Source organism: Syngnathoides biaculeatus, chromosome 5 (assembly GCF_019802595.1).
Source record: "Syngnathoides biaculeatus isolate LvHL_M chromosome 5, ASM1980259v1, whole genome shotgun sequence".
Classification (NCBI taxonomy): domain Eukaryota; kingdom Metazoa; phylum Chordata; class Actinopteri; order Syngnathiformes; family Syngnathidae; genus Syngnathoides; species Syngnathoides biaculeatus.
In genome coordinates, this window is record NC_084644.1 from 3224081 (window position 1) to 3241356 (window position 17276).

General features: G+C 44.8%; 1 protein-coding gene across 2 annotated transcripts; it reads left to right on the forward strand.

The window, feature by feature from the left end:
• The first annotated feature begins 34 nt into the window (after positions 1 to 34).
• Positions 35 to 16418, forward strand: scgn (secretagogin, EF-hand calcium binding protein). Of its 2 annotated transcripts, none has more exons than XM_061821172.1 (12): positions 35 to 1244; positions 3305 to 3582; positions 3916 to 3986; positions 7067 to 7159; positions 9964 to 10053; positions 10345 to 10401; positions 11648 to 11725; positions 11811 to 11866; positions 13470 to 13515; positions 13597 to 13656; positions 15555 to 15623; positions 15817 to 16418. In XM_061821172.1, the coding sequence occupies exons 2-12, from the start codon at positions 3513 to 3515 to the stop codon at positions 15943 to 15945; spliced, it is 819 nt and encodes a 272-aa protein (XP_061677156.1). In that variant the 5' UTR covers positions 35 to 1244; positions 3305 to 3512; the 3' UTR covers positions 15946 to 16418. The 2 variants fall into 2 exon arrangements, with proteins under 2 accessions (XP_061677156.1, XP_061677157.1); XM_061821173.1 differs by having other exon boundaries at positions 35 to 1040.
• The last annotated feature ends 858 nt before the right edge of the window (positions 16419 to 17276 follow it).

Sequence of the window (17276 nt, forward strand, 5' to 3'; positions counted from 1 at the left end):
GGGATCGGGATTCACGTCTATGTGACTCTTTTTTGAAGCTAGAATACGAAGCTGTTGTGTTGCATGCCGTTTTTTTTTTTGTCCAGTTGTCCTTCGGACGCTTGAGTTAAAAGACGAGATTGTGACGGCCTCCGTTGTGTCCTTCACAAACGTTCAAATTGAATGCAGTGTAAGAATGGGGGAGGGGGGGGGGGGGGGAACAAATCACCTTTTGATTCAAGAGCCTCGACAGCACAAAACTTGATGTCGAGAGCGGCAAATGTTATTTTTTACACAGCCTGGCAACCGCCGCCCGTCACTACACGCGCTGCGAAAATGCGGCGGAAAGGAAACGCGAGATTGATTGCGACGACGTGCGGACGCGAGAACAAGAATGAACTGACTGAGGTTGAAGCACAAATGTCAAGTCAACGCCAAAAGAAGTGTTGCACATTTCCCAGCAATCTTTTTTTTGTTGTTGTTTTCGTAGAATGTCTCTCTTAACTCCAATCATGCAAATAACACTGTTACTGTTGTACATAATTTCCCTGGCCTGATGCCAATTAATTTATTTTTCTTTTTTGGGGGGGTTGGGGGGTCCAAAAAGATGTTAAGTCACACGTTTGTTGTCGACTCCCGAGTGAGGTGTACGTGTGAAAAAGACTGCATGATGTGCACTATACTGTATGAACTGTATATATGTCCATACAGTTTTTTTTTTTTTGTGTAATATGAACACTGTGAGTGAGGGTTTTTTTTTTTTTTCTTTAATTTTTTTTGTGCACAAGCCACCGTTGTTTTTTCGGTACACCGCTCATAACATTCGGAGTAACGTCCACAACGCTCTCTTTCACAGTTGGAAATTTTGTTTAGAAACTTGTCTTCATGTATGCATTTATGACGTCTTATTAAATCTTAACGTTTTTGTCATGATTTGGAAAAAAATAATAATAAATGATGCAAAACTCTTACATAATTACCGAATACGTTTGCACATGCTGTCTCGACCTAGGTTTCGGATCATCGTGTTGCTTTCATTCTGTCGTTCTGCTGGTGTCCGTGTGAGTATTAATGTTGATTAAAATCATTTTACAGGCTTTAGAACGTCTTGTCTGTTTACGTGTTTGAGGAAATTTTAGCGGAGCCTCCATGTTTTATGTTTTCGCTAAATGTTTTCATAATGCCAGTACGTAGTCGACATAAGTTAACATCTGTTTTATAAAGTACAACTACACACGGTGAAGACTGAAGCGCTACCAGCTAGCGTAAGTTTTCCTGCACACGAAAAGTGGTTAAATAAAAGAAATATGTTAAAGAACATATATTTTTTTGTTTCAGTGTTTGAAAAAAAAAATGGCTGCACAGATTGAAATTGTTTTCTGGCCATTTTCATGCTAGCCATTAGCATAACATGTAGCTGATTTCAGCTACATGTTATTTAGCCGTGTTAACCGCATGTTTTCAGAATTTGTGTGTCGTGATATTGATATTTAATGAATTGTATTCATCAGCCAGGCTTATTCTGTTGTCACAGTATGTTTCTGTCTAGTCCTCTTTTGCCTTCAAGTGTACACTTGTGGCAATACAAAAAGCAGAGAAAGCAAAAAAAAGAAAAACATGCAATAAGAGGCTAGCGGCTAGTCACTAGCCTAAAGTCTCGGTGAGTTTTTGTTCTGCCTGAACAATTTTTTTTTCCTTCACTGATATATTTTTTTAAAGTTACATATGATAAACGGACTACAAGTATATTAGCACTTTAGGGACAATGCCAAGGGTCGCAAATGTCATTTTAGTTCACTAGTCATGTTCACCCCAATTAGATCTCAAGCGGATTGGACCACAAAATTTGTGGCATAAAAATCCATCAATAATTGTTTTTCCAAATTTTACCCCATTGTCTTGGTGGAAATAATTACAGGTACTTTTAGAAAATTGATTCATATTTATACTGTTGAAAATCATATGAGCACAAAAAAAGTATTTCAACAGTATTATAATCAGTGAGCGTGCACCATCCTTTATGAATGTATGCGTAATTTAAGTTTTGGCAGTGCATGAGAAAGATATTCTGACCGTTACAACAGACTAATCTCTTTTGAATTAAAGCCTTTTACTTGCATAATTTGGCCTTCACTAGTGCATCATTGTCACTGAAGTGTTGTCAGTGCAACCCGCGGACAAAGTTAGCAGCAAGTTACTTCAATTGGCAAATAGCAGTGAATGTGTTCTTCACCCCCACGGTCCGGATTGGACGCCCTGATGGGCGTGTTGCAGCCCGCAGCCCATAGGTTTGACACCAACTTGGCGTGAATCTTGATTATTAATCTTCAAGTTTCTAGTAAGTCCCAAATTGTTGCCAAAAAAAAAAGCATGGAGCAGAACGAGTCGATTTAAGTTAGCAGTTTAACTTGATTGAGCTGTCGTACGGTCTGTATGACAATCTTGCTCAGTCACAAAAATACTCCATTTGCGGCTTTAAAGCTGAATAACAGAATATGTATTTTTTTGGCACACAGCGTGCATACTGTATACAATATACGTGATGCCTCGGTTTTCGACCACAATCCGTTCCAGAAAACGGTTCGAGAAGTGATTTGTTCGAAAACCAAATCGATGTGTCCCATTACAATGAATGGAAAAAGAACTAATGCGTTGCAAGCCTAAAAAATTGGGCTTTTGAAAGCATTTTTTTTAGCTTTTCCTGATAATAAACTGCATAGTAGGAATACATGTTTAGTTTAAAGTCTGTAAAAATTTAATTATTTGAGAAATATATTTCTTTTTTGCTTAAAATCTATACTTTAGTAGTAGACTACGCTAGGCCGGGAATGCATTGCCATATCTGTAGCGACTCTGCCCCCAGCCTTGTAAACGTTTTTGTTTTATTAACCAAAGTACAGAATAATTTTAAACAAGCAACTTGCCTACTTTGGAGCCATAATTAGGTGCTAATGCGGTGGTGGTCCTCGATAAGAAGAAAACCCCTACCAGGACAGGTCTGTGTAAAGAGGCTGCGTTAGACAGAATAACAAAAGCGCGCTGATTGCACCGCGCTCGTTATGTCATTTCCGGGGTTTTTTTCAGGGGGTGTTCGAATAGACAAAACACGTCGTGGGTCAGGTGGTCTGACCGCGCGCAATATGTCATTTCCGGGTTTTGTCTGGGGCGTTCGAGTTTTCGTTTGAAAAGAGAAGCAAAAAGAATGAAAATCTCGAAATTTTTGTTCGAAAACCGATTTGTTCCAAAACGGGGACGTTCGAGAACCGAGGCTTTTTTTTTTTTTTTTTGTTCTAACTCGTACATACTTTTGTTTCTCTTTCTGTAGACGCTTAACCACCAGATGGCACTAAAAACAGCTCGAAAGAAGCTCGAGTTTGTGCGGTTCCCGTCCCACATGCAAAGAGGGGAGGGGAAGGTGCGGTTTGTGCAATGCGCGAGGACGCACCGTTCAAGCAGGAGTTGAAAAGACAAGCAGAGCTCGCTGCAAGAAGCTTTCTGTGCAGAAGAAAGACAGAGAGAGAGAAAGAGTGACAATGGACAGTGCCTTTGACAAGCTGGACGCTTCTGGTTTCTTGGAAATTTGGCAGCACTTTGATGCGGACGGTAAACGCAATAAATTTCATGTGCTTATTTTTATATGTCTTGTGAAGAAAACGTAAAATGTCGCATGGTTTTTCTCTGCGTAGAAAGTAGTGTTGTTGTTTTTTTTTTTTGTTTGTTTGTTTCTTATATTAAAAGACAATTTATGACCTTTTTGTTCCATGTCACAGCGTAGCGTAGTCACATAAATGCAAAGTTGGGAAACGTGTAATAATTCCCTGACTTTTATTTGCGGTATTTTTAATTGAAAATGACCTAAACAGTGAAGTGTTGATGTTTTTTTTTTTTTTTATTTTATTTTATTTTTTTATTTATTTATTTTTTTTTTTGGGTCAGACAACGGCTACATTGAGGGCAAGGAGCTGGATGAGTTTTTCCGTCACATGATGAAGAGACTGGGCCCACAGGTAAGTCCACTTGACACCCGGTTGAACTCGCCCAGTTGGCCTTAGCAGCTCACGAGGATTTCATCACTCACCTGACGCGCTGACGAATGAATGAAAATCTCAAATGATCGGGATTGGTCGTCGCTCGGAATATGACCGTGCTGTGTGTAGACGAGTGATGCGGAATAACATTCGCTCTCGGGGCACGTCGGCCTCCGGTCGTACTTGATGAACGTCTGCGCGTTTGCCGCAAATGGGATCGGATTAAACAGACCGCGCGTCTGGCACTCGTCTTCGTGTTTGCGAAAACAAAGAGAAGTGCATTGTTTCGTTTTGCGGCCTCCGGTGAACACATCGAGCGCTTCTTAATCGACTCAGTATCATAAAAAAGTACACAAGCGGAAAGATCAAATGGATAAAACAGATAATACGTACATACACAAGACAAAGTGATGGCTTCTTCTTCTTCTTCTTCTTCTCTCCGGTATATCATCTTTGTGTTCCGTTCATGTTCTCCGAATGTATTCCCCCCCCCCCCCCACAAGAAAATCAAATCAGTAGTTGACTAATTGCCCTCATCGATTGTCAGCAAGTGAACCGGAGGCCAAATTGCTGCACGGCCAGTGTGGACAAAGGAATTTACCGTAATTTCCGGCTGACATGCTGCGACTTTTTTTCCACACGCTTTCAAGCCTGCGTTTTATGCAGTGATGCGGCTAATTTGTGCGTTTTTTTCCTCACGACCGCAAGGGGGCACTTGACCCGAAAAGGTAAGAGTGAGAATGGTGGAATTTATGTGCCAAGGAAGTGACTTTTACCAGTCCGGCCCTGTTAGCGCTGCGCTAGCGTATTACTGCTGTGTCTGAGTGATTTTTACCAGTATGGTTTTTTTTTTTAACCGGCTCTGTTAGCGCGGCGGTGCTCGCTTTAGCGTTAGCGTGGTGGTGCGAGCGTTAGTGTTAGCGCAGTGGTGCTAGTGTTAAACTCTCTGTGTACCGTCTTTCTTTGTAAGTATCTCGACAAGAGACTGAACCAGAGGCCAAATTGCTGCACGGCCAACGTGGACAACGGAATGTACCATAGTTTCCGCCCTACAAGCCGCTGACTTTTTTCGCACGCTTTCAACCCTGCGGTGTACGTGGTGATGCGGCTTATTTGTGCATTTTTTTTCTAACGGCTGCAACGGGGCACTCGAGTGGAAAACAGCAGAGTGAGAACGGTGGAATATATGTGCCGAGGAAGTGACTTTTACTGGCCCTGTTAGTGCTGCGCTAGCGTTAGCACTGTGCTAGCGTGTTGCTGCTGTGTCTCAGTGAATTTTACCGGTATTTATTTATTTATTTATTTATTTTTAACCTGCCCTGTCAGCGCCGCATTAGCGTTAGCGCTGCGCTACCGTTAAACTCTTTCTATGTACCGTATTACTTTGTAAATATTTCGTATTTCAATGTGCGCACTTGTAGCTTTTACACAGCCGCGGCGTATGTATGTACCAAATATTATTTCCTTTACCAATGTACAGGGTAAGGCTTATAACCAGTTGCGCTCTGTAGGCAGGGAATTACGGTACTCTAAAGTTGCAGTATTTACTCATATTTTATACATCATCGCTGTCAGCATGAATCCTAGCACCTTTGAGATGACAACTTTTGGCAAAATTAAAAAATAAATCCAATAAATGCTCGTATTGCTTTTTTGGAGTTGGTATGCGACTTTAAATTTCTGTTGTATACTCACGTTAAGACAACAGCACCCCAAAATTTATGTTCAATTGTTAACTGTAACATGATTACAAATAAACGGGCTACTTTATGACATTGTTATTGATTAAATCGGGAGGAACAGGGCACCGGCTAGCCGCGCCCATCAAAGTCTGCGGTCATGTGATGCCGCTGACCGTACAAAACGCCGTTCACCAAAGGTTTGCCCGGCAACAACAAAGCGATAACTGACATAAGAACGAAGACCAGGACAAACAGTGGCCTTTCGCTAATGGATCTGGCGTCTGCAGTCTGTGTGCTCTCCGCATGGAAGTCGTGTTTCACATCATACACCAGCACGTTGCTATAGTTACACGCTTCAGATGTTTTGGGGCGGAGGGGAGCAAAAAAAAAAAAAAAAGGGAGGGTGTACACACAGACCCCAAGTGTTTTGTTTTGCTAATTCCATTTTTTTGGACAGGTTATGTGTTAACTAACTAAATTTATCAAGTTCTCAGTGTTGTATTTTGGTACCATGTAATCCTGCTGTTTGACCAGGGGTGTGTAGACTTTTTACAGCCAGTGTTGCTTCCCTCCTTTGTTTTGCAAATACATCGGCCGCCTTCATCTTTAAACCGTAATTTCCGGCCTATAAGCCGCGACTTTTTTCACACGCTTTCAACCCTGCGGCGTATGCGGCGATGTGGCTAATTTGTGCATTTTTTTCTAACGGCCGCAAGGGGGCGCTCGAGCGGAAAAGGTAAGAATGAGACCGGTGGAATATAAATGCCGAGGAAGTGAATTTTACCGGTATGTTTTTTTTTAACCGGCCGTGTTATCGCTGCGCTAGCGTGTTGCTGCTGTGTTACTGCTGCGACTCAGTGAGCATTAGCACCGTGGTAGTGTTAGTGCCGCACTAGTGTTAGCGCCGCGCTAGCGTGTTTCTGCTGTGTTAATGCCACGTCTCAGTGTTTTAGGTATGTTGTTTTTTTTTTTTTATAACATGCTCTGTTATTTCCATGCTACCGTGTTCCTACTGTGTAGCTGCCGTGTTTGTTTTTTTACCGTTTTTTTTTTTTTCTTTTTTAGCCAGCCTTGTTCGTGCTACCGTGTTGTTACTACTTTAAGCTAAGCTAAGGTATTAAAACTTCAAAAACTCTTTCTGTGTACCGTCTTTCATTGTAAATATCTCGCGTTTCAATGCGGGTACTGGCGGCTTTTATTGCCTTAACAAGTGTAGCATGTGAGGTTTATAATCCGGTGTGCTCGCTAGGCCGGAAATTACGGTATCTTGTTTTCACAGAGCCGTTTCTTTGGAATCAAAAAATAAACTGTGTGTGACGTACATCACATGTTATCCGTCGTGTACTTGATTGCTGTCGCTCGCGTGTGTCCTCGCAGGAGAAAGCGACTGAAGAGCGAGTCCAGAGGCTGAAGCAGAGGTTCATGTCCGCCTACGACGTCTCCGCTGATGGCAAACTCCAGATCCAGGAGGTACTGTAGTCCTTCGGTCAGCTACGTTAAAATTGGTGTACAGTATTCGCGATGGGGTAACAAAAAAAACAAACAAGTTAATTTGTGTTTCGGTTCAACTGCAGTTTTTGCCATTGGCAGGTTGTACTGTGGGATGGGAGGCAGTCACCTATCTGCAAGTCTGACATCTTTAAAGGAACTTTGGACTTGCACGAGTTGCTTGAAGTTTGGTGGGGACTCGCTTGATTTTCTTTTTGGGGGGTGTTACTCGCTTGCAACTTGCTGATCATGTGACTTTCTCCTACCTCCCATTGAAGCAGTGGATGGCAATGAACGGCCATGTTGTACACCGGAAAACATCCATCCATCCATTTTCTTAACCCCTTATCCTCACAAGGGTCGTGGGGAGTGCTGGAGCCGAACCCGGCTGTCAAGGGACAGGAGGCTTTGTACGCCCTGAACCGGTCGCCAGCCAATCACATGGCAGATAGAGACAAACAGCCGCACTCACAATTACACCTACGGGCAATTTAGAGTGTCCAATGAATGTTGGATGTTTTTGGGGTTTGGGGGGAAACCAGAGTGCCCGGAGAAAAGCCACGCAGGCACGGGGAAAACATGCAAACTCCACACAGGCTCGAACGCAGGACCTCAGAACTGTGAGGTCAGCACTTTCCGACTGCCCCACCGTGCCGCCCACTGGAAAACAAAAATACTAAATTTGCGGTTGCCCTTCATTAAAATGTAGTAATCCCCCCCCCGCCCCCCCCCCATGCCCTGTAATTTAAAATATTTCCAAATGAAGTACGATCAAAGGATGTTTTATTTTTTTACATTGCAGATCAACAAGTCTAAAAATGAGCAACAGAAGCGACGTCACTTGCACCAAAACGTCATCGTTTGAAGGAAAGTGGCAAGAGCCAGTTTTGTGCTTGGCGGCGGTACAAGAAATTCTTGACTTTGCAAATATGGATTGTGGCATCGTCTCCTTGGTACAAAACTTTCACTTTGCCGCACGTCAACGGAAAAGCAAACGCACAATTTTCTCCGTTTTCCATCTGAGCAATTAAAAGGCTCGGCGTGAAAAAGCATTCAAGAATTTGGCTTTTGTCTGACGGAGGTCTCCTCCCTCCTCCTCCTCCTCTTCCTCCTCTGCTGCATTTGCTCATCTGTCTTTTCCATAATTCACGTTTCCATGACAAAGACAAAGTCCATATTGGGTTAAGTGTGCTGCGCAGGCTTTCCCCGGTGGACGTCGCCAATGATGCCCGCTCAAGCGCTTTCCAGATATCGAGTCGGATCCTCCAGCGGGAGCCTTTTTCATTTTCTCGAATGTCCACTTGGCTGACAAGCGAGATGAAAAATCACCGTTTGGAGGCGGCGACGACGTCTCCCGGGCCACGCTTCAACTTACAAAACGGCCGAGCGGGGGATTCTTTCCCGCCGTATTTCAACCGTACACGCCGAGCTCGACGGTGGACGACTTTGGGCCTTCTCTGCCGTCGGAAACATTTGTGAAATGCTGAACTTCCATATTTGTTCCATGAAACCGTATTAACGTGTTCCCCGTTTTCTTGCGCTGCCTACACGAGTGTATGAAAATGTTCATTTTTGTCCAATCAGTCCATTTGATGTACTCAATTCATGTGTTTTCGCCTGTATTGCCATAAAAATGTTTTTAAAGAAAAAACACTTTACCAATTATGGGACCGTTTCTCTGTCCTCTGATTGGTTGGTGAGGGCAAAACTCGTTGTGGCGGAAGCGCAAATCATTCGAGTAGCGATCTGCACATATTAACAAATGTTATAATCAGCATCTCTGGTGAGGGCGGTACGGTGGATCAGCTGGAAAGCGTTGGCCTCACAGTTCTGAGTTCCCGGGTTCGATCCCGGCCCCGCCTGTGTGGAGTTTGCATGTCCTCCCCGTGCCTGTGTGGGCTTTCTCCGGGCCCTCCGGACACTCTAAATTGCCCCAAGGTGTGATTGTGAGTGCGACTGTTTGTCTCCATGTGCCCTGCGATTGGGTGGCAACCAGTTCGGGGTGTACCTCGCCTCATGCCCGTTGACAACTGGGATAGGTTCCGGCACTCCCCGCGACCCTTGTGTGGATAAGCGGTTAAGAAAATAGATGGATCTGTGGTGAGTTTGATTTAATTTATGTTTTTGGTCATGTCGTTAGATAAATATCGATTCTGAAGTGGTCCAGATGACGTTAAGCGGTTCAAATGTGGAGTAATTTGAGCGATTCTCCCCCCCCGAAGGCCCCGGCGTCAAAATATGTTTTTCTCCTGTGCAAGCGGCTCATTTTTCCTCAAGTATTATCTTGCGGTACTGCATGTGGAGAATTCGGAAGGAAACGAGTACGGCAGTCCTGCGTGATGGGCCCCGTTTGAAACGCGTCCACTTGGCACCCGCGTTGCTGCATTGCGTTTGCCGTTTGTAGCATTTCAATGAGATTGATGGCGGCGGCCGAGGTTTCATCTACTAATGGACGGAGAGTAATGTTATTAAAGGACAGCCAGTCGGAGCGAGAGGAGGGCGAGTTAGTGGGAAGGCACATTTCTACTTCTACCCCACCCCACCCCACCCCACCCCCCTGTCCACAATCACCGAGACGCAATGATTATCCGCAGAGGACGACGGGAAGGCTTTATTTTGTTTTCCCATCCCCTCGCGTTTACTGCATGGCAACACTCTCTTCACCAGAAACACTTGGAATAAAAATTATTGAAAAAAAGAATCAAAGACAAAGCTATCAAATTTTTCACATTGTGAGGAAAATTTCCTGTCCTTTCAATTGTGTCCCCCCCCCCCCCCCCCCCCAGCTGGCTCACATGATCCTACCCGAGAAGGAGAACTTCCTGCTGATCTTTCGCCGAGAAGCTCCCCTTGACAACAGCGTCGACTTCATGCAGGTGAATTATGAAAACTGAGGAAATTTAGATTGCATTCACGCTCAACCACATTTGTTTTTTTTTTTTGTTGTTTTTTTATTTCCGAGATATGCAATCGAGATATGTTGTGAAATTTGGGTCGCTTATCTATCAGAAATCCTACACTGTCTCATATAACAGTTATTTTTGGATAATGTTTTCCAGAATACTGACGATAGTGACGATCACGTTTGGTTGTACTGCTGTGGCAAATGTTAGCTCTTCTTTTCTCCGCTGCTCATCCTCACTAATCACTTCTGTTTGACATCCCAGATCTGGAGGAAATACGACGTGGACTGCAGCGGCTACATTTCGGCTCAGGAGCTGAAGGTAGAAAACCGTCGCGAGCGCAAACAGGTTTCTTTGTGGAGGCGGTTGCGAAAGCATCGGCCGCTATTTCCTGCCCTTCCACTTCCCGGTCAATCGGCGGGGCGCAGATAATTGCTGGATAAACAATTAGGCATCAGACTTGTTTTCGAAATACACCGATTCATTATTTGTATTGAAAACAATCACCTGACTGAACAGAGGGTGCATGCTAGCATGTTTTGGCAGCCGCATTTTAGCGACCACTCTTCCCTCTTAGGAAATGTTTCAAATGGCTGACTTTAGCGAGGATCCCTCGCCTTATCGTGGCCAAAGGTCGGTTGTTTGCGCGCCTGTCGGTGCCATAAATCCTCATTTCCTTGGACCAACTGTCGCCGTTCTAGCTAGCTGGCCAGGGATTGTCATCGTTCCTGCCGTTCGATCAACTTTCTCCCGTTCTTTCCCGTCCAAATCTCATCGGAGGACGACGCTGTGCCTACGACCAGTCGACAACTGTGTGCGCGCACAGAAACTTGTTTGAAACTAGATGTCGTCGGCCACAAATTAGGAAAAAAAATCAAGAAATACTTTGTATCTTTCGAAGTAAACGTGGCGTGGCGGCATTGCAGCTCTTGTGAGAATGAGGAAAGGGGTGTTTGATTTTTCCTTTGTTGTGATTGGAATCCAAATCATTTTTGGGGGGGGGGGCGTGCTAATTCAAATCACCACCCATTTGTGAAAACCTCTATGAATAACCGTTCACTTTAAAATTCATTCTTTAATCAAGCTCATACATGTTTTGGAGAACGCGCAAGGACGTCAAAATACCCTAAGAAAAGCCACACAAGCAACTGGCACACTTTTATCCATCCATTTTCTTTGCCGCTTATCCTCACAAGGGTCGCGGGGAGTGCTGGAGCCTATCCCAGGCGAGGCGGGGTACACACTGAACTGGTCGCCAGCCAATCGCAGGGCACACGGAGACCAACAGCCGCAATCACAATCACACCTTGGGGCAATTTCGATTGTCCAATTAATATTGCATGTTTTTGGAATGTGGGAGGAAACCGGAGTGCCCACCCGGAGAAAACCCACGCAGGCACGGGGAGAACGTGCAAACTCCACACAAGGCAAATGACAAATGCTTCAACTTGGACAGCACAACTGTAAAATTTAACCCTTGGCCCCCCTTTTCTCCTGTCACCTAATTGCATTCAGCGGATTCTGACGCAGAACTTGTTTTTTTTTTTTTTTTTTTTCCCCCGGTCAGGCTTTCCTGAAAGACCTGTTCCAACAGCACGGGAGGAAAGTGTCACCTGACAAGCTGGAGGACTACACGGACACGATGGTACGTCTCACGCCTCGCGCTCGACCCAGAGGGACACAGAAGCTCCTTCCAAAAAACACGTTCACGCCTTGTTTTCCCCCGGCAGATGAAAATCTTCGACAAGAACAAGGATGGCCGTTTGGATCTGAATGACTTGGCCAGGTATGTTGTTTAAAAAGAAATAAAAAGAAAGAAGAAAAAGAAGAAAAGCATGACTCATTTGTTACGTGTTGGCTGTCATAGTAACCCGCATGCAATTTTTGGCCACACAGTCTCATCAGATCCGAGACGAGAGCGATATCAAACAATTATGCCTCGATCGTAGACATCCAGCCGTCCATTTTCCGAGCCGCTTATCCTCACAAGGGAGCGCCGGAGCCCGTCGAAGCTATCTTCGTACAACCCTCAACGGGTTCCCAGCCAATCGCAGGGCACACGTAAACAAACAACCGTTCATATCATAGAGCCATCATCAACAAATTTCATAAATATTTTTAGATTCTCGGGCTATTCTGGTATATTTATTTCCTTCTTTGGTTTCATGGAGCACAAAAATATGAAATATTTCACACCATTGCAGGTGCTCAGCCCCCAATCTCCTGGAGTTTCCGATAACACCACAGAAAAATAAAAAGTGGACATCAATATTTTGAAAATGAATTGCGGCTCAAATGTTTAATCCAAAGTAACAATAACAACAACGATAACAACTTCCAGTTGAAAAGGCGTCATCACAGGCCCTAGCTCCGTCCTGGTTGTCACGGTAACCAACGCTGGGAAAAGGAAAAATAATAATTGGAACTTTGGTGTGACAAGAAGGCTGGCGGAGATTATTTTTGTGTATTTTGCCACTAGAATGTCAGCAATCTTTTTTTTAAGACAGCTGGGAGCTGCTTTAAGATGTGGGGAAAAAATATGGAATCATTCATTTCAGCTGGCAATTCATGCATAAATAAAACGAGAATTTGATTTTAATTTTTCATATATTTTTTTTCCAAGAATATTCCCTTTTGTCAAAAGCAACCAAATTCAATGTAGAGATGTGTTGAAAATGAGTAATCACATTTTTGGTGATAATACACAGATTTTGGGGTGGACGATTTTGATAAACTATAAGACAAGGACGCACAACTCATTTAAAACTATGACTTTATAACTTGCGCCCGATTCGACTGACACTTCAAGGCCACCGTACTTCCTGTTTGAAGCAACTTTGTGGGATAAGATGAAAAGATTAGGGTTTTTTTTTTTTGTTTGTTTGTTTGTTTGTTTTTTGACAGATCGTTTCAATTCCAAGATTTGTAGATGTACGGTGTCTCTATTGGATAGCGTTAGCTTCACAGTTCTGAGGTCCCGGGTTCGATCTCGGTCCCGCCTGTGTGGAGTTTGCATGTCCTCCCCGTGCCTGCCTGTGTGGGTTTTTCCTGAGCACTCCGGTTTCCTCCCACATCCCAAAAAACGTGCAAAATTAATTGGCCACTCTAAATTGACCATAGGTGTGATTTTGAGTGCGGCTGTTTGTCTCCATGTGCCCTGCGATTGTCTGGCAACCAGTTCAGGGTGCACCCCGCCTTCTGCCCGTTGACAGCTGGGATGGGCTCCAGCTCGCCCTGCGACCCTCGTGAGGATAAGCGGCTAAGTCGTTTGTAAATCGCGGTGGAAGCTGCACTACGTTTGTGTCTATTTATGTCTTCCTGGTGCACCTGCGGGCGAAATTCAATGTCTTTGTTTACAAAAGTGTTGTCACAATACTTTCCTCAAACAGGATCTTGGCTTTGGAAGAGAATTTCCTGCTCCAGTTCGAGTTGGGAGTAAGTGTGACATTTTGCAAAATGAAATCCATATCGTGAAACGAAAGACTTGTGACCGCTTGGCGTGCGGATGTTTTCCAGGCGGGCAGTAAAGAGGAGAGGAAGCGAGACTTTGAGAAGATTTTTGATCATTATGACAAAGTAAGTGCGATTGTTTTTCAAGGACGGTAAACGAGTGTGCGTCGATAGCTTTTCGAGCGGTGTACAGTACGTCGTAAAAAGGTTTCAAGGTCCACACCCACGAGAAATGTTTCCATCGTTCTTGTAACGTTGCTTTTTATTGACACAGCAGCCTCCTCGTTATTTATTCATGCGCTCTGTTTTCAATGTAAAACATGATTTGTGATGTTGCTCCTTCGGGCCAAGGCTCTTGAATGAAATACGACACCCATTACGTTGCCAGTTCACCCTTTGGCCGGTCTGATCAGCGCTGATCTCTTTCTTTTATTCTCGTCCGCTGAAATGAGAACTTGATCGTACGTCCGTGTCGATCGGTGGCCCGGTCCGAAAGTTTTTAAAGACGTTTTTGAAGGTGACGTAACCTCAAGGCTTCATCTTTTTAAAGTTCTCTCAAATTCGACCGCAGTTCTGCGAGCCTCGTTGGACTCATTATTAGACCAGAATCTCTTTTATGTGTGGGACTTTTTTTTTTGGGAAGATGTCTGAAATGCAAATCGAATGATGTCACACTAGTTTGCACATCAGGTTTATGTGCTTTTTTTGTGTGTGTGGGGAGGGGGAGGGGGGGGGGGCTTTTGCACCTTTTTCGTGTACTCATAAGCAGGAGGATGCGTTGTACACAGAAATTTAGATGAAGTAACCGAGCTCACATTCAAAAAGCGTTGAGGAATGTACAATCCCCAGTGCGAACTTGACACGTTGAGTGTTTTTGTATATAAAAAGGACATGAGTACACGATGCCATTGTAATGTAGTATTAACACATTTAAATGGAATGTAAGAATGAAACAATTTTAGATGGTAGTTTTCTGGCTCTGACATTGTATAGTATCCATCATTCCATCCATTTCCTTAGCCGCTTATCCTCATGAGGGTGGCAGGGAGTGCTGGAGCCCATCCCAGCTGCCAACTGGTCGCCAGGCAATTGCAGGGCACATGGAGACAAAATCACACCGAGGGGCAATTTAGCGTGTCCAATGAATGTTGGGTGATTTTGGGACGTGAGAGGAAACCGGAAAGCCCACCCGGAGAAAAGCCACGCAGGCACGGGGAGAACATGCAAACTCCACACAGGCGGGGTCCGGGATTGAACCTGGGACCCCAGAACTGTAAGGCCGACACATTCCACTTTACAGCCGAACCACCATGCTGCCCAAATTTGTGCGTATTATATATATATTTACTGTACAATGTCCGTGAAAGGCGCCACGGTAAATCAGCTGTAAAAGTGTTGGCCTCACTGTTATGAAGACCCGGGTTCAATCCCGGCCTTCCCTGCGTGTGGAGTTTGCATGTACTCCCTGTGCCTGCGTGGGTTTCCTCCGGGTGGCACTCCGGTTTCCTCCCACACCCCAAAAACACTCCAAATTACCCCTATAGGTGGGATTGTGAGTGCGACTGTTTGTCTCCGTGTGCCCTGCGATTGGCTGGCAACCACTTCAGGGTGTACCCGCCTTTCGCCCATTGAGCTGGGATAGGCTCCAGCACTCCCCGCGACCCTCGTGAGGATAAGCGGCTAAGAAAATGGATGGATGGATGCAGAAATCTGTTGGGGACACGCATTCGCCTTGAGAATTTACAAGACAATACATATGACTTTCTTGGGGTGAATAAAAGATTAAGAAATATTGCAAATGACAGTTTTATATCCAAAACTTACAGCAAGGTCCTCGTTTGAGTTGGTTCAAGTTTTTGCCTTGGAATGACCACAAAATATTGCAAGACCGAATCTTCGAATTGCTCACTTCAATCTGGTCAAAGAATTTGGGCAGGAAACGAGTCAGTCTCGCCTCATCGTGTCATGTCTGGGATGTACTTCATTGATTTTAATTTGTTTTTCTTTTTTATTCCACGTTTCAGAGCAAAACGGGCGCACTGGAAGGCGCCGAGGTGGACGGTTTCGTCAAAGACATGATGGAGCTGGTCCGGGTAAGAAAGGGTCACATCGCATCCGCGCCTCATTCGAATGCGGCTTAAAAAAACGATTGTTTTGCTTGTTGAACGTTTTCCATTTGGATTTTACAGAATTAAATATCAAGCGTAACTTCTCGCCCGCGATTCCGATGTTTGGATTTGTCACTTTATCGCCGATGCACCTAAACGAAGCCTTTTGACTCCTCAGCCCAACCTGACTGGTCCCGATCTGGACAGGCTGCGGGAAGTTTTGTTGCGCCACTCCGACGTCAACAAGGACGGCAAGATTCAGAAAAACGAGCTGGCGCTGTGTCTGGGGGTCAAGCAGACGCCTTGACTGCGTCGCCGCCGTCGACGTGTTCGATTCCCAAAAAGCATGAATGTCGTGTACGTGACGCAGAAACGGAACACGCGGTCCGCGCGGGTTCTGGATCGATCGTCGAAGTTTCTCTGTGGTCAATTGAACGCGTTGTTATACTGTTAAAGTGAAAAACAAAAAATATGTATTGTGCATGTTAAAATACGACTTCGGTCATGCAAAGTGAATGTTTCTGGTTCAAAGTAGAATTCTTTGTCACCACTTATTAAAAAAAAAAAAAAATGCAAAAGGGTCCAAGACTTGATGACGAAAGGCTATCAGAACATCATCCGTCGGGCTGCTATGCGCACTTGAGTGAACGGAACATTTGACCAGGCCTTTTGCGAACACGATGAGTGCAACCGGCCCGCTTGTTTGTTCTGACCTGCTCCAGGCACTAAAAGGCGCTAATGGGATGGATGGACTTAAATGCTTAAGTACCGCGCCCGCTTTTTCCACAGGGAATTGCACCTGTGATACATTTGCGTGCACGTGTGTCTGAAAATACATTTTATGAGACGTACTGATGGGCCTCAATTTTCAAATCCTCCGAATAATTGCAGGGCCAGAAAGGATTTAACAGACATTGCTTATTATTTGTTTGTGTGCGGATGACATCAAATTGTTGGTGTGTGTGTGTTTGAGCAGGCCATTAAGCAGCTGCCTCACAGCTGCTCCAGAACAAACACGTCCCCGCCGTGAGGGGTTCTGTTTCCGCCTGACGTCATCCCGGTGTCCACTTTGCGCCCAACGCGTCTTCGTGGATCCCAAAGAAGCCTCCCCGCCCGGATGCAAGTCCAATGTTCAGGCTCAAAACAGTCAACGCGTTAGTCATTTTTGCAATCAAAACAAATAATAACAATAATGATGACAATGATAAACTGGCCGGCACGAAGGATCAGCTGGTAAAGCGTTGGCCTCACAGTTCTGAGGACCTGGGTTCAAGCCCGGACCCGCCTGTGTGGAGTTTGCATGTTCTCCCAGTGCCTGCGTCGCGTTTCTCCGGGCACTCCGGTTTTTTTCCACATCCCCAAAACGTGCGTTAATTAACATTAATTGGACACTCGAAATTGCCCTTAGGTGTGATCGTGAGTGCGACTGTTTGTCTCTTTGTGCCCTGCGATTGGCTGGCAACCAGTTCAGGGTTTCTCCTGCCCGTTGACAGCTGGGATAGGGTCCAGCACTCCCCGTGACCCTCGTGAGGATAAGCAGCGAGGAAAATGGATGGAGGGATGCTTGTGATTGATGCATGATGGCACGGTCCCCTTTTCTACTCAACGTGGAGTTAAAAATGAAGCCACGGAGACTTT